This window comes from Anolis carolinensis, chromosome 3, assembly GCF_035594765.1.
Source record: "Anolis carolinensis isolate JA03-04 chromosome 3, rAnoCar3.1.pri, whole genome shotgun sequence".
NCBI classification, from domain to species: domain Eukaryota; kingdom Metazoa; phylum Chordata; class Lepidosauria; order Squamata; family Dactyloidae; genus Anolis; species Anolis carolinensis.
The window spans coordinates 119,619,650-119,641,638 of NC_085843.1; the positions used below are offsets into that span (position 1 = coordinate 119,619,650).

The 21,989-nt window shown below is 38.6% G+C and overlaps 1 protein-coding gene and 1 long non-coding RNA gene across 2 annotated transcripts in view; one reads left to right on the forward strand and one right to left on the reverse strand.

The window, feature by feature from the left end:
* tubgcp3 (tubulin gamma complex component 3) overlaps nt 1-8,547 on the forward strand; it is a 68,307-nt gene extending 59,760 nt beyond the window's left edge. The window contains exons 18-22 of the mRNA XM_003218745.4: nt 2,746-2,834; nt 2,969-3,100; nt 3,372-3,512; nt 5,612-5,728; nt 7,506-8,547. Of these exons, the coding sequence (XP_003218793.1) occupies nt 2,746-2,834; nt 2,969-3,100; nt 3,372-3,512; nt 5,612-5,728; nt 7,506-7,664 (638 nt within the window). The 3' untranslated portion in view covers nt 7,665-8,547. The remainder of the gene's footprint in view (nt 1-2,745; nt 2,835-2,968; nt 3,101-3,371; nt 3,513-5,611; nt 5,729-7,505) is intronic.
* Nucleotides 7,502-17,326, reverse strand: LOC134297562 (uncharacterized). Its single transcript, XR_010004354.1, has 2 exons — nt 12,863-17,326; nt 7,502-11,020 (listed from the first exon to the last, which is right to left on the reverse strand). It is a non-coding gene; the product is annotated as an uncharacterized LOC134297562 (long non-coding RNA).
* Between the last annotated feature and the right edge of the window lie 4,663 nt (nt 17,327-21,989).

The window sequence follows — 21,989 nt, forward strand, 5'->3', positions numbered from 1 at the left end:
TGCCTTCCACATCCCTCTTCGTGGGTATATATGAGAATTTGTTGGGGAACTATCCTCCCACAACCCTGGGGACAGGCAAAAAATATTCCTTTCTGAAAAGAATATAATTTTAATGTGGAATATTATTGTCCAGGGTGCCTTTGGATGGCACTTATTTAAATATGCATGTTTAGTTACAGAAATCAGTTGTGTTCCCAAGACACTTAGTAAACTTTATATTTATTGGTATGACTAAACCTCTCCAGGCTGCCCCTGTAATTCCAATCCTTCGCCTACCGTCACTTGCTTCCTTTTCCCTCGAAATCTCTCCCTCGATTGAGTACTTGAGCCAGTGATTGGTGGGACCAGACTCAGGATCAAAACTTAACTGCAATATCTAGACACAGTTGTATAAGACAATAAGCAAGTAGAAGTTTATTAATGTAAAATTAGTTCACCCATTAACCACTGAACTATTTAATCATGCATAGCTCCCCCAAAACCCTACTCAGTTCTTCCCCTCTGGTTGGACCTCCTTTATCTCTTCTAGCTTTTCCGTATATCAAATATTTTCCATTGTTGGCCTTTCTTTCACAGCCTCCCTTGAGCTGTAAGTAGCTAGCTGTAACCTGGCATTCCCTGCTCCTCCCTTCACTAGCAAATGATGAAAAACAAGAGAAATTTTGGGTTGTGACTAAGAATTGCCCTCTAAGATTTCAAAGGATTTAACAGTTTGAAAAGTACAAACTTGGCTCAAAAGCAGATTTTTTTTTTTTTTTACTTCCGTGATCTTTGGTCGTGTCAGTGGAATTTCTTTCAGTTCAAAACTTTGACTACTGCCTTTTTACCTGGAACTTTAGCACTGAAGAATAGGAATTGGATTTGGAGCTGAGTACATTCAGATTCACTGCTTTTGTTCTGCATCTACACTGCTCTTCATTCTTCTCAGTTTACTTCATGCCCTATATGACTCTACTTATACTAGATTTAGTGAGACTTTCTGACAGATTTTACATATGTTAATATGAAATTACAGGCCCATCAGCCTGTTAATAAATGTTTGGCCAGTTTTTGTCACAGGTAGGTTGTGGCAAACAGGTGTGTTTAGTACCATTCTGCACAAACAGAGGAGCCTTGGCATGGCCTTATCTCCTCCTGAAGGTTGTTCCGCACTTGAGTACCCTTGACTAACAGTGCCTTATCTCCTTTTCCCACAAAGTTTGGCCTAAGCATTTTACCGGAGCTCTCCCAAAAGCGCATTGTAATCTCTGCAGATCATGCACTGGAAAGTAAGGCTCTGCCTTCTAGTGCTGAACATAAGTCGCCGCTGGATGGAACACCACATTATGATAGTCACATATTCCAAAGTTTGGATAGTGGTCTCAAACGTCCATGAATATTCCTGCTTGTGCATGGGCTTAATTATTAGATTTGTTGGGAAAGATTGGAAAGATAATAAATGGCTGATATTTTATACAAACGTTTTGACAACAAGAAAGGTTAAAGGAGCAAGTTTTGAAATATTTAAACACAGAACTAGAGATGCATCCCCATTAACACAGGGATGGACTTGTGTGTCTTTCCAGATTGATTGGACTGCATGTCACATCAGCCCTAACCGGTGTAGTCAACGGTGAGACAGGCTGGGAGTTACAGTTCAGCAACATTTGGAGGGTCATATGATCCCAGTCCAGTGCTAGGCCTATGGTACCAGTGTACATAATTTTTAGAGTTAGTATTTGAAGCCTAGCTTTTATCCAAAATAGCATTAAACCAAGACTACAAGTTTTAATCAGTGTTTAATGCACTGTATAACAAATAAAACCTAATCTGAAAGCATATTGTATAAGACTAGAGATTTCATTTAGGTTTGTTCTATATAATCTTTAATGATTAGGAAATAGCCAGGAGAAATGCTCAGAAATTGTTTTTATTCCACTCATTCAATCTACTTCGGTTTGTACAGCTTTCTCTTGGAAAGGTGGAAATATTGATACTTTTTCTGAATGTTTCTTGTGAGCAATTGGAATGAAGCATTTTTATAAGTAGTGATGAGTTCCTTAGATATTCTGGTTTTGTGTAATTTGGATTCATACAGATCTTTCTTATTTCAGTTTGTTCATTTTTTTGCTTTATTCATTCTGAAGCTATCTGCTCCTATAATCCAATAAAAATTAGGCAGTACCAGTGTGCCTTATCCCAAAAGCTGGGAGAAATCCACTTTGCCATGGGGCTTTGCAAATGCTTCTGAAGAAACAAGAGATCCTTTCCTATAATGTAAAGCAATAGTGTTTTATATAAGAAAACATAAGTGTCCTGAGGATTCATTTCTTACCTATTGGGTCTAATGCTTCTGCCTTTCTAGTAACCCATTTGTTCTATTGTTCTAAGCCCTTTTTTAAATGAATGAACGAGAGTTTCTTAAGTGGCAACAATTTATTCTATTAACTTTGGATTTTTTTTGTTTCATCCTAGTTTATATGATATAGAGTTTTATGTAAGAAGACTATATTGAGTTTAGTTCAGTTGTCTTGCTCTACATAAACATTTGTGAAGGTGGTCAAGGACTGAAAAGATTATTGCCCAAGTTCTGTATTTCTTTTTTCCTTTCTTCATAACTTCATTAATCTGTTATCATTATATCCAATTCCTTTCAAAGAAGGGGTAAGGATAGCAGTTGTACTGTAGTTGTTATTTTAAAAAATCTGAGTAGTCAAACACTTTCTTTCTAATTTTTAATCTACATATTCTTTGGCTTTCTTACAGAGCTTTCTGGGGTACTGCATCAGTGTCACGTTCTGGCATCAGAAATGGTCCATTTCATTCATCAAATGCAGTATTACATTACATTTGAGGTACTCTTGAACCATCTTTTTTGTTTGTTTAAGAAGGAAGGTTGTTTTTGAATGACTTGAAATTAATTATGTCACAGACGTGTAAGAGCTACTTAAAGCCACATAAAACTTGATGTTGACTTTTTTTTTCATAGGTGCTTGAATGTTCGTGGGATGAACTGTGGAATAAAGTTCAACAAGCTCAGGACTTGGATCACATCATTGCTGCTCATGAAGTTTTCTTAGACACAATTATATCCCGCTGTTTGCTGGACACTGACTCAAGAGTACGGCTTTCCTTTTTCAAAGAAATAATTACCTTCACAGCAACTTTATATTTATCTTAGCATTGTATTGCCCATCCTGATGTGTAATATAATACTTGGCAAATTTACTTAGTTCTAAGAATGTTAGAATTAGTGTACTAGTAATTGAACTCTGATGATGATGATTTGAATCTATGCTTTGAATCAACATACCTGAGTGTCCCTTCTCGACTGCAAATCTTACTTCATTTTTAAGGTTTACTTTGTCTTTTTGTCTTCCAAATTTTTGTAGACACTTCTCAACCAGCTTCGAGCTGTCTTTGATCAGATTCTTGAGTTTCAGAATACCCAAGATTCAATGTACCGAGCTGCCTTGGAGGAATTACAGTTGCGACTACAGTTTGAAGAAAGAAAAAAAGAACGAGAACATGAGGTACAGGGAGCTTTCAGTAACATTTTAAAGAGAAATACCCTGTTTCCCCTAAAATAAGACATCCCCAAAAAATAAGACCTAGTAGAGGTTTTGCTGAATTGCTAAATATAAGGCCTCCCCCGAAAGTAAGACCTAGCAAAGTTTTTGTTTGGAAGCATGCCCATCGAACAGAACACCAGAGCATGCAGGATCGATAAATGAATGTACCATATACATGGAAATAATGGTAGTAATAAGAAATTATTGATAGGATTCACAGTTTGTCTGGTTATGCTGGTTTGTGATGACAACTACTGTACAGTATATAATAAATGTTCATTTTTTTGTTCAACAATAAATGTGAATTCTTCTTCATGGAAAAATAAGACATCCCCTGAAAATAAGACCTAGAGCATCTTTGGGAGCAAAAATTAATATAAGACACTGTCTTATTTTCGGGGAAACACGGTAGCTGCTGGAATACATTAAGATGCTTCTGTTTTCAAATGATTGGGGTAACAGTGGTGCAATGGCTTAAATCCTTCTGCTCCTGAACAGCTGACCTGCTGACTTGAAGGTCGGCAGTTCGAATCCACGGGTTGGGGTGAGCTCCTGCTGTTAGCCCAACTCCTGCCAACCTAGCAGTTCGAAAACATGCAAATGCAAATAGATAAATAGGTACTGTTTCGATGGGAAAAAGCAATAAAAGACTCTCCAAACAATCATGCCGGCCGCAAGACCAAGAGGTAACAACTCAGGCTCCTTGAAAATGGAGAAGAGCATCTCCCAGAGCCAGAGATGAGCACTTCCTCCAAAGCGGGGAAGGAAAGGACAAGTCTTTGACTTTGTCTGTGTTGACTGTCTCATTGTATGTTTGTTAATAAGGTATTGAATGTTTGCTTTTGTCTGCTCTGTAGATACTGTAATCCGCTCTGAGTCCCTCTGGGGAGAAGAGCGGAATATAAATAAAGTGTATTATTATTATTATTATTATTATTTTGTAACTTGTTGAAAACTGTGTAAAGTAGAAACATAGGGAGCAGTCCTCAGCAAGTGTGTTCAGAAAATGTAGGTCCCAGTGTGGCTTAATCCTAGAAAAGTCTGCTATCACATTTGGAACATTCTACCACATGTTCTTCTAAAAGTTTAATGTAGAATGAGCCAAAAGCACAAATTTAAATTTTCTGAGAAGTATACTTAAAGGCCTCTTGGTGCTTTCACATGAAGAAATAATTTTTCAAATTTCATTTTGACTTTGTTCTTGCAACACTGTTTATTAAATAATTCCCTGAGATTTATTTATTTTAGCTTATGTGGTTAAGAATATTTATATTCTTGCTGGTTAATGCAAGAAACGTAATGTGTAGCTTGGTTTTAGCAAAGACAAATTTGTAGATACAATGGAACCTCAACTGAAGAGCATCCCAACTGAAGAGTGTTTTAAGTTAAGAGCCACCACTCAGCCAGTGTTTCACTTTGACATACAAGCAGCATTTTGCGTTACAAGCTAGTGCCAGAGGAAATGCTAGCACCAGAGTACAGGGCTTTAGGACTTCAAGGGAGCAGCCTCTGTGCCTTGTGCCTCCTACTCTTGTCCCCTTTGGGAGATTGCTGTCTGCTTTGTTTTTTTCCATTTTGAGGAACATTGGGTTAGTTGATTTTGTGTGGTTTGCATTCCTGGTATGTTTGGCTTCATGAAGAGAGGGAGGGAGAGACAGCGAGGAAGGGAGGGAGGAATAAGTACAGTATGAAGAAAATTATGCTTCTGCCTCTTCACTTTGTGTTTCCTTGCCACAACTTTGTGCTTCTCCCATTGTGCCACAAAATTGTGCTTCTATTATTTTAAAGTTGATCTTTCTTTTTTATTGTTCATGTGAATGTGCATTTATACATTATTTGTTATTTATAAAGTGCATGTTGTCATTTAAAAGCGTGTAACAAAAATGGGGCAAAGTTGGGGGGCTGGAATGGATAGATAGCATTTCAATGGGAAAATTCACTACATAAGAGTGATTTGAGTTAAGAGCCCAGTCACAGAATGAATTAAACTCTTAACTAAAGATATCACAGTATGTGCTTGATGATTGCTCATGACATATTATAAAATCTGTATACTTCAGGGTGAATGGGGAGTGACAGCCTTAGAACAGGAGGAAGAAATGAAAAGGATTAAAGAATTTCAAGACTCAATACCAAAAATGTGTTCGCAGCTGCGGCTACTTACCCATTTCTACCAGGTATGATTCAGCTCAATGACCCGATTGTGCCACTCCACACTTTGTTATTGCTGATAATTAGCTTATTCGCAGATTTTACTACATTTTAGGAAATTATATAATTCTTATATTTTTACTAGGATTTTACATACAATGTTGCTTTTATACTTATGCTATATATTTTATATTTGTGTACTTGTATACTGTGCATTGTGGTTTAGATGCGGCACTGTAGTGCTTCTGTGAGCCGCCTTGAGTCCCCCTGGGGAGATGGTGGTGGGGTACAAATAAAGTTGTTTATTATTATTATTATTATTATTATTATTATTATTATTATTATTTGAAACACAACAAGATAAGTCACAGCAGATACACTGCTGGGTGTTGTATTGGATCACACATCGGACACTTCCCAAGTGTCTAGGACTGTGTGATGTATCGGCAAATAATGTGTGCAGATCCCAGTAAGGTGGCCTTCTGCAGCTGGCAGGTAGTGATTTTGTCAGCGCTGATTGTGTTTAAGGGCAGGCCAAGGTCTTTAGGCACTGCACCCAGTGTGCCGATCACCACTGGGACCACCTTGACTTGCTTGTGCCAGAGTCTTTGCAATTCGATCTTTAAATCCTCATATCGTGTCAGCTTTTCCAGTTGTTTTTCTTCAATCCTGCTGTCCCCTGGGATTGCAACATCGACAATCCATACTTTGTTTTTTAACACGATGTATATTTTCAATAATGTTGCTCAAGAAACCATCAGAAAGTAAAGGTGTCAATATGTCAGCTACTCATGTGGAAAATTTTGGAACATTTCAGATTTCTAGATAAGGTATACTGAACCTGTACCTTTATTAGACCCAACTAGATCTAAATAGCTTTTGGAGGAGGTTTTCGTAGTCTCCCTTCTCTTCACCAAGCAAGAGATCTTAGTGAGGATGGATATGGAGTGGGGGAAAGGCTCACTTGAAGTTATGAAATCTTCCTAATCACAGTCTTGGAATAGAGGAAGAGATGTGATATTGAATGGCTCAGCGTCTGGAAAATCTCATGAAAGTTTTTGAAAAAGACTATTATGTGTTCTGTTACTAGCCATAGGTATAACCTGAAACCAGTAGCTAGCGAATGTAATGGCGTGAATATCTTCATCTTTTACTGGCCATATAGAATGAACATAATGTGAAATTCAGTAATACTTACTTTAGCAGTGATTTGAAGGTTTCTGACTGACTATTGTGGAAACACAAGGCTGAACTAGTAGACAGCTCCTGTTTTCTTATTATTTTCATTAGATTATTAACTGCTTGTGTTTATTTAAGGCTTCATGCTATACTCTGCATTGAAGTTACTCATATTTTGTATTACTTCTATATGAATGTTGAGCATTTTAACAGCTGGCTATTCTTTCCAATGGATCGACTTTCTGTCATTGTCGTTATCATCACCTTTATTTATATCCCGCTTTCCTCTGAAAGACTGGGACTCAAAGCAGCTTGGATATTGAAACAATTATAGTTAAAAACATAGCAAACTCCAGGTTAAAATTGAATTAAATTAAGAACCATATTAAAAGCATACACTCTATCAAAGATTTTGAAAACAATAAACAATACAATTGAGGCAATAGAGCACTTACACCCCTTTTTACTTCTAAAAGCCTTTATGAATAAAAAGAAGTTTTGGTCTGTTGACTTTTTTACTTTAATGGGAATTCTCAAGGGCTGCTGATGAATAGATACAATTTGTATGTTTTTTCTTCTTGTGCATTCCTGTGAATTTATGCATTTTCCCTCTTTTCCCCCCAGGGCATCGTTCAGCAGTTCTTAGTGTTACTGACCACCAGTTCTGATGAAAGCCTTCGATTTCTTAGCTTTAGATTGGATTTCAATGAACACTATAAAGCTCGGGAACCCAGGCTCAGGATGTCTTTGGGCACTAGAGGGCGACATAATTCACGTATATAAACCTGTCTGCAAAGAATGTAATCAGGATCACTGAAGTTAACCATTGTTGGATGTGGCCGTCAAGGTTGGCATACTAAAACCAAATGGCATGCAATGGATGTTTGTCATTATTGCAAGCGACCTGTTTTCAGTCATGTGTTTGTGCAACACTAGTGCAGAAAGCAACAAGACTTAGTTTCTATATTTAACTATCAGTATTGCTAAATGGTTTTGTTTCCAGTTTGTTTGGTTAATTCATTAGCAAATCGCAGTATTTTATTTGAGGCCCCTAAAGCACATTTCACAGTAATTTAATATTTATCCTAAGACATTTTATCTACTTCCAAACAGTAACATTTTCTTTCATACAAAGCAGGGCTGTAATTTTTTTTCCAGCTTGGAAACCACTTTTGTTTAACATTTTACCAGAAAACAGTTTTTTCCAGTGTTGTGATGTATCTGACTGTGCGGGGGAGAAAAATCACTTAAGAGTATACACACATTAGTGTTTTCAGCATTTTCAAAACAATGATTTATTTTTTCAGATTTTTTAAATTACTATACAAAACATATTAAAAACATAGCAGAAGTAACATACAACAGATTCTGAAAATAAAATTAAAACCTCAGTGCTATCAAGTAAAGAAACATGTAAATACTGAATAGATGTGAATGAAGTATTTTGTGTTCAAATCTTATGTATTAGAAATTAATTTGAATAATGAAAACTACTTATTTCTCTTTCCTTGCCTATTTTTTCATTGTAAATATTTATATATTGCTGTCCAGATGTTAGGGGAAAACATTTTTGTAAAGAAGTCACTATATATCAAGTCATTCAATTATTCATTTGTTATATTCACAGGTAAAGGCTTAGAAAATAAACACAATTATCTTTCAAAAATATGTCTCTGTTTCTTCTTACCAGAAAAGTGTCTGTCCTTGATAAGGTACATTCTCAGTGAGGCTTAAGGAACAATCCACTTATCATGGACGATCCTTTGTGGCCAAGTGTGATTATCTTCCAAGGGTAGAGTCTTGGCAATGGGTCTGTAAGTGACTGTAGAGACCTATTCTGCATGGTCTTTCACAATGAGGATATAGATTTCCATAGGGAAGGTGGTCACGACAAGGGTGTGCTTGATGCACCTTCCTCTTTGCACATTTCCTCCTCTCACCCAGTATTTGTGTAATCCATAGCACTTTTGGCAACAGCTGGCTGCCAGTTACACCACTCGAGTGCCAGGGCTTCCAGTTCCAGTTCTCTGTGTTTCAACCACATTTTTTCAAGGTTAGCTTTAAGTCCATCTTTAAATCTCTCTTGCTGCCCACCCACATTCCTTTTTGCTTTCTTAAGCAGAGAGTAAAATCACTGCTTTCAGATGTGATATTCAGGTATTCAGATAACATGGCCAGTTCAGCGAAGTTGATAGTGGAAAATCATTGCTTTAGTGCTGGTGGCCTTTGCTTCTTTCAAAACGCTGACACTTGTCCGCCTGTCTTCCCAAGAGATTTGCAGGATTTTTTGAAGGCAACACTAATGGAATCTTTTCAAAAATTAAGTGGTATTTGTGGATGGTCTTTGTTTCACAGACATACAATAGAGTTGAAAGGACAATAACTTTATAAACATGCTACACAGGGGTTAATGGTGTCTGCTGCTCTGTGCTTCCTTCCTCCTCAGTTTTTAAATTCTGGTCTTGCCAAACAGCTGAACATTTCTGTCTCTCTCTTTCAGTCTATTTAAAACCTTTGCTTTTATTAATTAATTTTATTAATGAAAGCATAGCATGGCAATTAAAAGAGCCATCAAACTCTAAATCCCATTGAAATCTGAATGAAGTTTTGATCTCAATGGGATTTACTCTTGCATACGTCTGCCTCCAGTTCCCCATGCATCTACACTTTTGAATTCATGCAGTTTGACATCACTTGAACTGCCATGGGTCAACGCTAAGGAATCCTGGCAATGATAGTTTCACAAGGCCTTTATCCTTCTCTACCCAAGAGTCCTGATGTCTTACCAAAGACAACTCCCAGTATTCCACAGCATTGACCCATGACACATATAGGGGTTTCAAACTGCATGCATTCCAAAGTATAGAGGCACTGGGAGCTGGAGACAGACTTAACTCGGGAGCAATTCTCATTGAAATCAAAACTTCATTCAGATTTCAGTGGGGTTTACATTTTGATGCACATTTAATTGCCAAGGCTCAATGCTATGGAATCCTAGAAGCTGTGCTTTCACAATGTCCTTAGCCTTCTCTGCCGAAGAGTGCTGGTGCCCCCAGTTCCCAGAATTCCATAGCATTGAGTCACAGCTGTTAAGGGAGAGAAAGGGTCCAGACTTTGCAGCCAGGAAGGAAAGGGTTAAATTCTTGGACTCCACATCCCTCATTTTCTCTCCCCCTCCCCACATTGCACAGCCAGGGTTTGATTCATTGTATGGTTAAGAAAGCTAAATGGAAGCAGATTCAGAAGCCAAAAGATTATTCCTAAGTGTTCTCATGAACTACAACTTTTAGACAAATTGAAGCTTGGTTTGCTAACCTGCTTTTCACTCCACCAGATCTCTGGTGAGAATGACAGCCTTTAGAATGGCAGCTTCAAAGGAAGATGTGTGTAAGGCTGCTGGGTGGAAGTAGTCACCTACTTTTGTTAGACAAAGTAGAAAAAATCAGCTCTAGTTAGGCAGCCTTTGGGCGGACAGTCAGATGGTAGTTAATGAGTCCAGTAGTCAGGCCTGCCCTGGAGATGGTGGCTTGGGTACATCCCACGTATAGTGGATTGCTCCTTAAGCCTCACTGAGAATGAGAGGTTGATAACATGAAGGATCATTCTAGTGAAGCTGAAGGAGCAATCCACTCCCATCCAGGGAATAAACAGTTCTTTCTGAACCGTAAGAGTGGTGAGCAAGGCTATATAACAAAAATTAGGAGAGCAGGACTAGAGCAACGGAAGGAACATTTTAGAAGTCTGAGGATCCTGCCTTGAACTGGTTGGCAGGAGGGGTTATTAACCCATGTGTAGAGGATTGCTCTTTCAGCCTCACAGTATCAACCCCTCAGTTGTTAAGTCTTAGATTTGTAAGACCTTCAGCCCCCCCCCCCATCCCACCCTACAGGGTCTAAAAACAGTACCCATTGTTTAAAGCAGGTTTTGTGGGTACATAAGGGAAAGAGAGAATTGTTCTCCTCTGTCTACTCTAGCAGAAGAAGTTCTGTCAATTGAAAAATCTCACTTGATTTCAGTGAATGTCTTGCAGTGCACTGTCCTATTTTAGCTTAATCTTCAAAACGGGAATAGATGCCTGGATGTTTGTTTCTTCCTGGTGAGTACACATTATACTTAAAAGTATGTTCATCAGGTAAATCCTGGAAAAAATAACAGTTCATGTAACATAATATCAAAACTACTATTCATTATTCATTTGCATGATTTCACCATGAACATATTTCTTTCAGAATGCTATGCAGTGGTCCTCAACCTGTGGGTCCCCGGGTGTTTTGGACTACAACTCCCAGAAATTCCAGCTAGTTTACCAGCAGTTAGGATTTCTGGGAGTTGAAGGCCAAAAACATATAGGGACCCCAGGTTGAGAACCACTGCTGTAAGGCACCATCATGATTAACTGTGGTAAAAATAGGAAGACTGAATAATTCTGGGCACTGATCCAACAGAATTCTACTCTTTGTTGTACTGCCCTAGTCAGAATATGAATTCATACTAGAACTGCCATTGAAATGCAGCCACTGTACTGGGACAGTCTTAGTAGTATGTTGTCTAAAGCAGTCAAAACATCTAATGAAGATGACTCCCTATCCCAGCTTGAATTGCAGTCGCATTATGCATTGGAGCCCCCAGTGGCACAGCAGGTTAAATTACTGAACTGCTGAACTTGCTGACTGAAAGGCAGCAGTTCAAATCTGGGGAGTGGGGTGAGCTCCTGCTGTTAGCTCCAGCTTCTGTCAACCTAGCAGTTCGAAAACATGCAAATGTGAGTAGTAACGGCACTCCATGTAGTCATGCCAGCCACATGACCTTGGCACTTTGGCTTAGAAATGGAGATGAGCACCAAACCCCAGAAGTTTTGTTGCATGTTAAAGGCATATTTTAATTTACAGAAAACTGACTTATCTTGCTTTTTCAAAAAGTGTGATAAATAAAGTAAATGTCCAAGGTGTTGTCAAAGGCTTTCATAGCCGGAATCACTGGGTTGCTGTGAGTTTTCCTGGCCGTATGGCCATGCTCCAGAAGCATTCTCTCCTGACGTTTCACCCACATATATAGCAGGCATCCTCTGACCCCGGAAAACTCACAGCAGCCCACTAAATGTCCAAGATTATATAATATTTATGCAGCTAAGATATATTTTATAGAAAACATTCTAATAAAGTCTTTAAATGTATCAAGACTGCATAGACATATCTGTTTTATTTTCTCCTCTTTGAGGATTTCGGAGCAAAATGTTAGGCTAAAAATCTCTGAAGAAGAGAAAGTGGTCCCAAGTACAATTATGAACTGCACCCTTTGCAGATTCAAACCCACTATATAATATTTGAGCTTGCTAGTGTACCGGAGAATGCATAGTTGTGCTGTCCCATCAACAGAATGTACTATCTAGTCTTGGCAATCATTATTTCTGCCTTGCATCTGTGAGTCTAAAGCAGAGTCTCTCAAACTGTGTTCCTCCAGATGTTTTGGACTTCAGCTCCCACAATTCCTAACAGCTGGTAAGCTAGCTGGGATGTCTGGGTGCTAAAGTCAAAAACACCTGGAGGAGCACAGTTTGAGAAACACTAGTCTAGGGCAATGGGAAATTGACCCAGTTTTGAAGATTTGGCAAAGCTGGACATGCAGCAGAACACGGCAGACCTGATACTACTTTATCATGAACTACTATAGCTGTAACATGTTCTACATTGATGTTGTAGAAGACACAGTAAGAAATGTATTTTTAGAACTGAGCTGCCGATTTTGATTGCCTTTGCTATTACAAATTAATGATGTATGTTTCAGATTTAAAGACAGTTATTCAACTTAAATATCCTGTTTCCTTCACAGCTATGCCAACAAAAACTGCATTTGATTGGCTTTAGCTACAGCTGCTTCTCTTAGCCCATGACATTCATCCCAGATGCCATGGGTTAAAAGTTATTTGGAAGCAATTTCAATACTAAATTGATAGGAGAAGAGAGAAAGAAACAGCGACTTACCAATAGTAAGATGCTTTTCAGCACAGGCACTGTTACTACCCAGGAAGCATTAAAGGCAGCTGCATAGATAATAATGGTAGTCTTTGGTGTTTCCTTCAGGTCTGCAGCCTTTGTTCTTTTCTTGTCCTGAATTCCTAAATGGATGTGACACAGAACTCTGTCATATTATTCACAACATAATGAAGTCTCATACTAAATGCTCCTGCAGTTCATGGCAATACTGTTCTGGAAATCTTGTTGCTCCAGCTAAGCTTTTAATATCATAGCCCAGTGGCACATATATTGTGTAAACCAGTGTACTATTAGACATTTGTAATGAAACAGTTATAGCTTTTCACATGATAGTTAAATGCACGGCCATGCAGTTTTTAAAGTTCATCAGAGTTTTGTCATAGCCAGATCTTTCTTTGGTTCATCAGATGTAATATCATATATGTACAGATTCTGCACAAATTACCATTCATCAGAAAGAATGGGGTCTTAAAATCAGTACTGAGTTGGGTAAACTCCCAGAGGATTAGCTCCAAATAATATTCATTTTATAATCAGCACACAGTTTGGTATGTTGCTAAAATAATTTGGGCCAGAGGACACACTCCTCCTCTCCAAAGCAACATAAACCTTTATCTGTGAAAGGCTTTGGGGCTGCTTTGAAGAGTTGCCCATGGGGAGCTTTTTGTATTGAAGTCTGTAAGGAATGAGTTAAGAGCTATCTGATAGTATTCTTAAATCAGATGCTACACCAGCTACAATCTGTGGCAAACCAAGCAAGGTAAGCTGTCAGGAAAGACATTCTCCCCCACCCATTCATGATGGTGGAAGCTTATCCCAGCACTAAATGGATAAAGTTATTAAAAATCACTCTGACCATGTGTGGGGCTCATGTTCTGTCATCTTTTTGCTCTTTCCACAAAAAGTTCTGCTGCGAGGGCTTTATTTCAGCAATGTCACAAGATAATACAAGTGTAATTTATGATCTCTTAAGGGTTTTGTTTTCAGTCTCCCAAATCCAAATCCAGGCTCTCGTCCATTCTTCTTCAGTTTTCCTTTTCACTTTCCTGCTGTTTAAAATGGAGTAAAAAAAGGAGGAGGATGGGATGTTTTCTCAAATCCAATTTTCTCTGTGCATTTTTATCCCGTCTATCTTGAATAAAGTGGCATTTTCACTTCCAGAAACCAGTTGGGATCCAACTTAGTATTGAGGGTCGAGGCAGTTAGGAGATACGTTGCAGTTCCCGAAGGGCTTTGTGTGCCGACTCCACCATCCTACCAGGCCTGACTGCCGCAGAGCCATGGGACTCAAGCTTGATCTTGAATTTGGATACTCTGCCAGTACTTGGCTTTAGACCCAAGCTACAGAAGCCCAGAGAAATCAGCACACACAAAAGCTGGGCATATATTCTACTGAATTTGGCATGCAAAAGCAATGTCCCCAAGCCAGCCAGCCCTTAAGCCTTTGAATGGTACAGCCGCATTTCTCTGGCATCCAAAGTACAGCATTTACACTGGGGTTTGTAGCTTTTACTTCATGATTTTTTAAAAAAACAAACACACTAATGCTATTAAAAATCTCTATTTTCACTAGAAGCTGACTACAAATATCGAATGTTTCTGCTGGGACTAAGTCATCTTAATCTACATACTTAGCATTAACTGGGGTGTGGACAGGGTTGCTTGTTTTAATATTCATTAGTTACCTAGTTTAGCTAGCTATACATTGGTCTATTAACTGTTTCTTTATCTGTTGCATCAAATTCTGCTGAAAGATAAATAAATAAACTGACGAAATAAAGATAAATAAACTGACGAGTTTCAATCCTGTTTTGCCTTTAGTGATACATTTTGAACCTATAGTTGTTTTGCAAAATTAAATGAAATAAACCAGTACCTACAGCTTTGGTTTATATGTTTGACTTTATTAGAGGTTTAAATTGTGGTTTAAAGAACCCAATGACAACGGCAACAGAAATCTGCCCTGTTAATTTTGTAATTGAGGTCTAGGCAAACAAATTGCCATAGGCATAGAAAAATATGTTTGCACTCTTTCAGCTGAATACACAAAAAATGCGGTTTAGAAGAATAAACCCAACTGAAAGGCACAAATCAAGTGTTTAAAAATAGAATGAGGATGGCAGTAGTTTGCTAAGTCAATAAATACAGGACGAGAGAGCTGAAATTATACCCCTGGTGTATTAGGTAATGTATGCTTTCACTGAACTATGCCACATTATAGGAAGACGAGCAGGAAAAAGCAAGCTGCTTACTTTATGTAAAACTACCTAACCTAAACATCTTTACTTAATGGGACTTTTAAGCAATAGCATGAACACTATTTCAAAGAACTGTAAATTATATATATATATACACACACACACACACACACACACACAAGATTTTCACTCATTCTGATAAAACCAATACATTGTTTTCAAAAAGAAAGCTTTTTTTTGGGTCATTATCAAATTTGAATTAAAAGCAATAGTTCAAAAGAAGATAATATAGAGGTATTCAAAACACAATCTATCCTATAAGTATAGTTGCAACATACACTTTGATAGATAAATATGTTTTCTAGGTTTTTTCTTGGTATAGTATTTCCAGAGGCATGTGAAAGGGGCTGCTTTGAGGCTGTGGAAATCCTCCTTATGGTCCTCTCTTCTTCTGCCAGCAGGCAAAGACATTGCTATTTAGACAGTATTTAAGTCATTAATTGGCTGCTGCAAAATGGCTCTTTTTGCATGTGTATTATGTTCTCCCTTTTTGTTATGTTTTAAATCAGGCATAAGCAAACTAAGGCCCGGAGGCCGGTGCGGCCCCTTGGGCGCTTGCTTCAGGCCCTTCTCATTTTCCTGTCCTCTTGGCATAAGGACACGGTGGCTCGCTGAGTCCTTATGCCAAAAAGATGGGGGAGGAAGGCATGCAACAACTGAGAGCCCTTTGGAGTGCTCTCAGTCACCACGTGTCTCACCCTCCTCCTGGCATAAGGACAGAGTGAGTGCCACATTCTTCTGCCAGGAGGACAGCTCAAGGAAGGCATGTTGTGGCTGAGAGCCTTCCAGAGCACTCTCAGCCACCACCTGTCTCGCCCTCCTCCTGGCATAATGCCAAGAGGTCAGCCCGAGGATTTGGGGGGGGATGAGTGGGGCAGTCACCACATGTCCCACCTTCTTCCCTACATAAGAATGGGGCAAGCAGCCCCGTCCTTATGCTGGGAGGACAGCCTGAGGATGACGCAGGTCCTGCCCTGCCTCCTTCTGAACCCGCCTCTCTCAGGCCCTACCCGTCATGGGCCAGCCCCATCCAGCATGCAAACGGCCCCCTTTCCTCCATTTAAATTGTTTTAAAATAATACATTGATTTCAATTTATTGTTATTTTAATAGTTTAATTGGTTTAATCCCCCTCCCATAATATTATGATTGATTTTCTGTTTTTATGTACATTGTCAACTTGGGTTCTGGTGTGAAATAGAAAACCATTTATTTAAATATTCTGTGGCTCTGGTGCATTACTATTATTATTACATTTATGTACGCAAAATAAGTCAGCATTTCTAGACAAACACAAAGCACACAAAGAATGTTTATCAGCTGCCTTGTGTAGACATATGTATTAAAAGTTTCTTTCAGGGTTAGATCTGATAAAAGAACTGCAATATGGCCTGGGCATGTAACTAACTGCTGGCCTAAAATACACACTACACAATCAAAGATAAAGTTGCTCAATCTAGCAGTAGGTAGCTTTAAGAGAAATGAAATCATTTTCAGGAAAATGTCAGGCACTCCCAAGGGTTGGGCAGCTTAGGGATCTGGGGTGGTTGGGGTGACACAGTGCCCTACCTTATCCTGAGGGCTTTGGCTTCATTTTCCTCCTTGCATTACTGGCGAATGACTGAATGACTCTCGCATGACTGGCGAATGTAGGTGGGAGGAGAAAAGGACAATGCTGTCACTGCCATAGCCAGCAGTGACATGGGCGGAAGGAGGATGGCAGTTCTGAGATGCCAGTTGCAGCCTGCATTATTTGGCTGTGCAGAATCACCCTAAGTCTCTCTTTATGATGTTTCTATCCTAGTTGCCCACTGTATTGCAAATCTTTGGCCAGTACAGCCCTCACATTCATGGGGCCAGTATTCACATTCACATCTGACAAAATATGTCCTCTCTTGTCATTTTCTAGATCGTCCTATGGCATTCTTGGGCAAGAGGTCCTTCGTTTTAATTGATTTTGCTATTATCTGCATTTTGCATAGGCACAGAAACTTCAGAATATATACAGAGATGGATACAGAGATTGTACTATATAGATAAATACAAAATCATGAGTGTATGAATTGGGAGAAATCAAAATACAGTTCTCAGTGTTCCACTAAATGCCTATCATTGGATTTTTATCCGTGTGTAGTGATACAACAAATTCTGTATTATCAATACAACCATCACATCACTACAGTAACAGAATACCACTTTCAGTGAGTGCTGACAAAATTTTTACATAAATTTCTGTAAAAATATTATATTTCTTACTGTAATCTTATACATATATCTTTTGATATCTAAGACCCACACATAAAAGATTAATATAATATTAATCTAACAAACAAAATGAAGTTCAACAGGGACAAATGCAAGATACTTCACTTCAGCAGAAAAAATGGAATGCAAAGATACAGAATGGGGGGCACCTGGCTCGACAGCAGTACATGTGAAAAAGGATCTTGGAGTCCTTGTGGACAACAAGTTAAACATGAGCCAGCAATGTGATGCAGCTGCTAAGAAAGCCAATGGGATTTTGGCCTGCATCAAGAGGAGTATAGTGTCTAGATCCAGGGAAGTCATGCTACCCCTCTATTCTGCTTTGGTCAGACCACACCTGGAATACTATGTCCAATTCTGGGCACTGCAGTTGAAAGGAGATGTTGACAAGCTGGAATGTGTCCAGAGAGGGCAACTAAAATGATCAAAGGTCTGGAGAACAAGCCCTATGAGGAGCGGCTTAAAGAGCTGGGCATGTTTAGCCTCCAGAAGAGAAGACTGAGAGGAGACATGATAGCCATGTACAAATACGTGAGGGGAAGTCATAGGGAGGAGGGAGCAAGCTTGTTTTCTGTGGCCCTGCAGACGAGGACACGGAACAATGGCTTCAAACTACAGGAAAGGAGATTCCACCTGAACATCAGGAAGAACTTCCTCACTGTGAGAGCTGTTCGACAGTGGAACTCTCTGCCCCGGACTGTGGTGGAGGCTCCTTCTTTGGAGGCTTTTAAGCAGAGGCTGGATGGCCATCTGTCAGGGGTGCTTTGAATGCGATTTCCTGCTTCTTAGTGGGAGGTTGGACTGGATGGCCCATGAGGTCTCTTCCAACTCTACGATTCTATGATTAATACTGATAAGTTTATAATAAACACTATTAAGGATACATAAAACACAGTTACGTATTGTACCTGCTATATTTATTTGAAAGTCTGATATATTCCAATAGTAGTACAAGTAGTTTTTAAAGTCTGATATATTCCAATAGTAGCACAAGTAGCTTTTAAAATAGCTATTAGGATATATCTCCACTTCCCATTGAATAAATTAGCCAGTTCCTTTGTCAAGTTCCACCCCAATTGATCCACAATCTTGGGATCCTTGTTTGATTGTACAGTACTTAAAAATACTTAGGACTCTTGCAGCACTTGCCTGAAGACTTCCCTCTGGTCTACTTACTGCCTCCTCAAATCTACTTACCGGTCTACAGACGGCTTCCAATGGTCACTCAAACATTTGCTTCCTCAAAGATTGCCATGGAAAGTTCTCTCTACTCTTTTCCACAAGGCTTCTCATATTGTCTATGACTAATTTCCCATCTTGCACCCTCAGTTTCAGTACTACAGCTTTCATGGATATAACCAATAGCTGCCAAAAGCCTTGCTCTTCATACAAACCTTCTTCCTCACTGCCTCAAAACTGCCTATTTTATAATCTCAAGCAAGATTATTTCTTGCCTTGGAAAACCCTAAGAAATTCACACTGTTGCCATAAGTAAACAGTCAACTTAAAGGTATAGATGCACACAACATACCAATCCTCTCAGATAAACCACAAGGATGGTAAAAACATCAAAACATCCGGGCGTTCTCCTTGGCAACATCCTTGCAGATGGCCAATTCTCTCCAGAAGCAACCTACAGTTTCTCAAGTCGCTCCTGACACACACATTCAAACAAAAACCATTAATCAATACTATTCAGCATAGCCTACACTATCACACTGCCTTGCTAGAAATGGCAGACCAGCAAAATTTTCTAGGATTTTAGAAAACCCACCCATCAAATTTAACCAATGTAGACACTAGAAGCTGGTCTTTTTAATATTGTTCTCACTGGCAATTAGTTACAGTTGAAAGTCAGCAGAGAAACAATGGATCTCTCCTCTGCCTTAAGCCTCCAGGAAAAGTCACACTTTCTTCCTTTGCCTAGTTAATCCTTTCAATAACAGCCCTTACTACATCCAAATGTATTTACATTTTAAATGTTTCCCTTCACAATGAAGCTGTTCCTTCACAGTGCCACACATAAATGTGGCCTCCAGTTTCAAAAACCTTTATTTGCTATTTAGGTTAAGCCCAGGTTTCCTGTCTTGCTATTTAGTTAACCCTCATGTCCTAGAATAAACAAATGTGCAAAGTGTTTGTTTCAGAGCAAATCTGGTTCCATTTCCATCTTCAGTAATATTTTACGTATTTTTCCAAAAAGATGTTCTTCATCAGTATATAATTCCTTTTCATATTCTGATTGTTCTTTCTCACACCCAATTTTCTGACTTTCTAATATAAATATTTTTTCCAATTGCCTACATTTGTACCACTGTAGGTGAAGTTCTGCACCCATCAAATTGTCTTGAGTTTTAAATCTGTATTTAGTACTGTAACATATTATTAAATTTCTATATGTAATCCATTGTTCTCCTTTCTTCTCATCCAGTTCATAGAATGTTCCCTCTGTTGAAATTTATTATTGGGGTTTTCGGCATAATTTAATGTTGTACTTATTCCATGTCCTTAGCAGGGCTCATCTTGTAAAATTGTGATTGACATCTGCATGTACGTTTGCTTTTTGATACCATACACAGGGGTGCCATCCAAAACGTACTGGCAGATCATTTTAATAATCTTTCATATCTTGGGGAAATTTCTTACTTCAATGAGAATTCAGTGAAATGTAGAATATCAAAGCGCCACACATCCATAGAACTGTCTGTGCATAGCATCAAGTGTGTTCTCTAGGCCCCTTCAACACTGCCATATAAAATCCAGATCATCGGCTTTGAACTGGATTATATGACAATGTAGAGTCATACGATCCAGTTCAAAGCAGATAATCTGGATTATATGACAGCGTAGAAGGGGCCTAAGTGTCTGGAAGTTTCAAATCAATTAAACATAATTCTGTGCTCCAGTTTTATCACTATAAAATGGACCTATGAAATCCATTTTTCTGTCATATTTATTCCTGATATGACAATATAATGCAAAAGAAAAAATACATTTGTCATGTGATGATCCATAAGCTTGTCAAATACAAGTTTAATTCAAGTTATTGTGCTTTTCTACAGAAAAATTGATATTTAAGACTATCCACTCCTGAGTTGGCAGAGAAGAAATGTCCCATTTTTGAGAAAAAGTGGCAATGTAGTCACTAACCTTTTGGAGTAAGCAACGCTCCTTATATGTGAAACTAAAAACTGCAAGGAAAAAGGTTGAAATGTTCAGACAGTAAGTAGGAGCACAAAAGGATGATTTGTATCAAGGTTCCTAATGTCAGGTGTGAGGGTGTAACTGTACTGGGTAACATTTGTTTATATCCAAAATGATTTATCTGATATATGGCATTTGGATAATGTCATATAATGGTATAATGAAAAAGTCTTAATAGTAAGGTACAGTAGAGTCTCACTTATCCAACACTCGCTTATCCAACATTCTGGATTATCCAACGCATTTCTGTAGTCAATGTTTTCAATATATCATGATATTTTGGTGCGAAATTCGTAAAAACAGTAATTACTATGTAGCATTACTGTGTATTGAACTACTTTTTCTGTCAGATTTGTTGTATAACATGATGTTTTGGTGCTTAATTTGTAAAATCATAACCTAATTTGATGTTTAATAGGCTTCTCCTTAATCTCTCCTTATTATCCAACATATTCGCTTATCCAACATTCTGCTGGCCCGTTTATGTTGGATAAGTGAGACTCTAACTGTATATAGCGCTGAATCAGTCCTGCACAACCTTTAGCCCTCCAGGTGTTTGGGACCAAACTACCTATATTCCTATTCAGATATTTATTTTCTAACATTCTGAATCAATTTCTTAAAAAAAACAGGGGCTGATTTCCATCTTTTTTCATGGGACTATCTGTCAATGATTCAAAAACTGTGAATACACAAAAATATATAGGAAGTTTCTTAAAATTGAGTGCTGAGAGTGTTTTTTTTCTCCTAATGAATGGACTCAGAAAGAAATGCAGACATCATGCCTTCCATTAAGTCTCTTCTCCCAAATGTGGGGAAAGTTCATTCCCTTAAACCAGTACAGAATAGGCACATTGCAATTTTTAAAAGTGCAAATTGTTTTATACATTAGTGACATTGGCTATTAATTACCTGAAATTTAGACATAGCTCCACATGGGGCTGACTTTGGGCAACCTTTGGACACTGTAAAGGTAGAGGTTTCCCCTGACGTTAAGTCCAGTCATGTCTGACTCTGGGGGTTGGTTACCTTCCCGCCGGAGCGGTACCTATTGATCTACGCACATTGGTATGTTTTCGAACTGCTAGGTTGGCAGAAGCTGGAGATAACAGTGGCCGCTCACGCCGCTCCTAGGGTTTGAACCTGGAACCTTTCGGTCTGCAAGTTCAGCAGCTCAGTGCTTTAACACTGGACACTATAATTAGTTCAAAATGTGGCAGTCCAGATAAAACCTGGCACATCTTGTACTTACTGATCTTGAATCAAATATACTGACTTCTAATTTTCAAGTTAGAGCCTTATCAGGCTTGCTCCAAAATATCTGCAAAATAGTCTCCTCTTATATGAGTTCCCTTTATTTAAATATCTATCAGAGCTTTTGCTGAATAT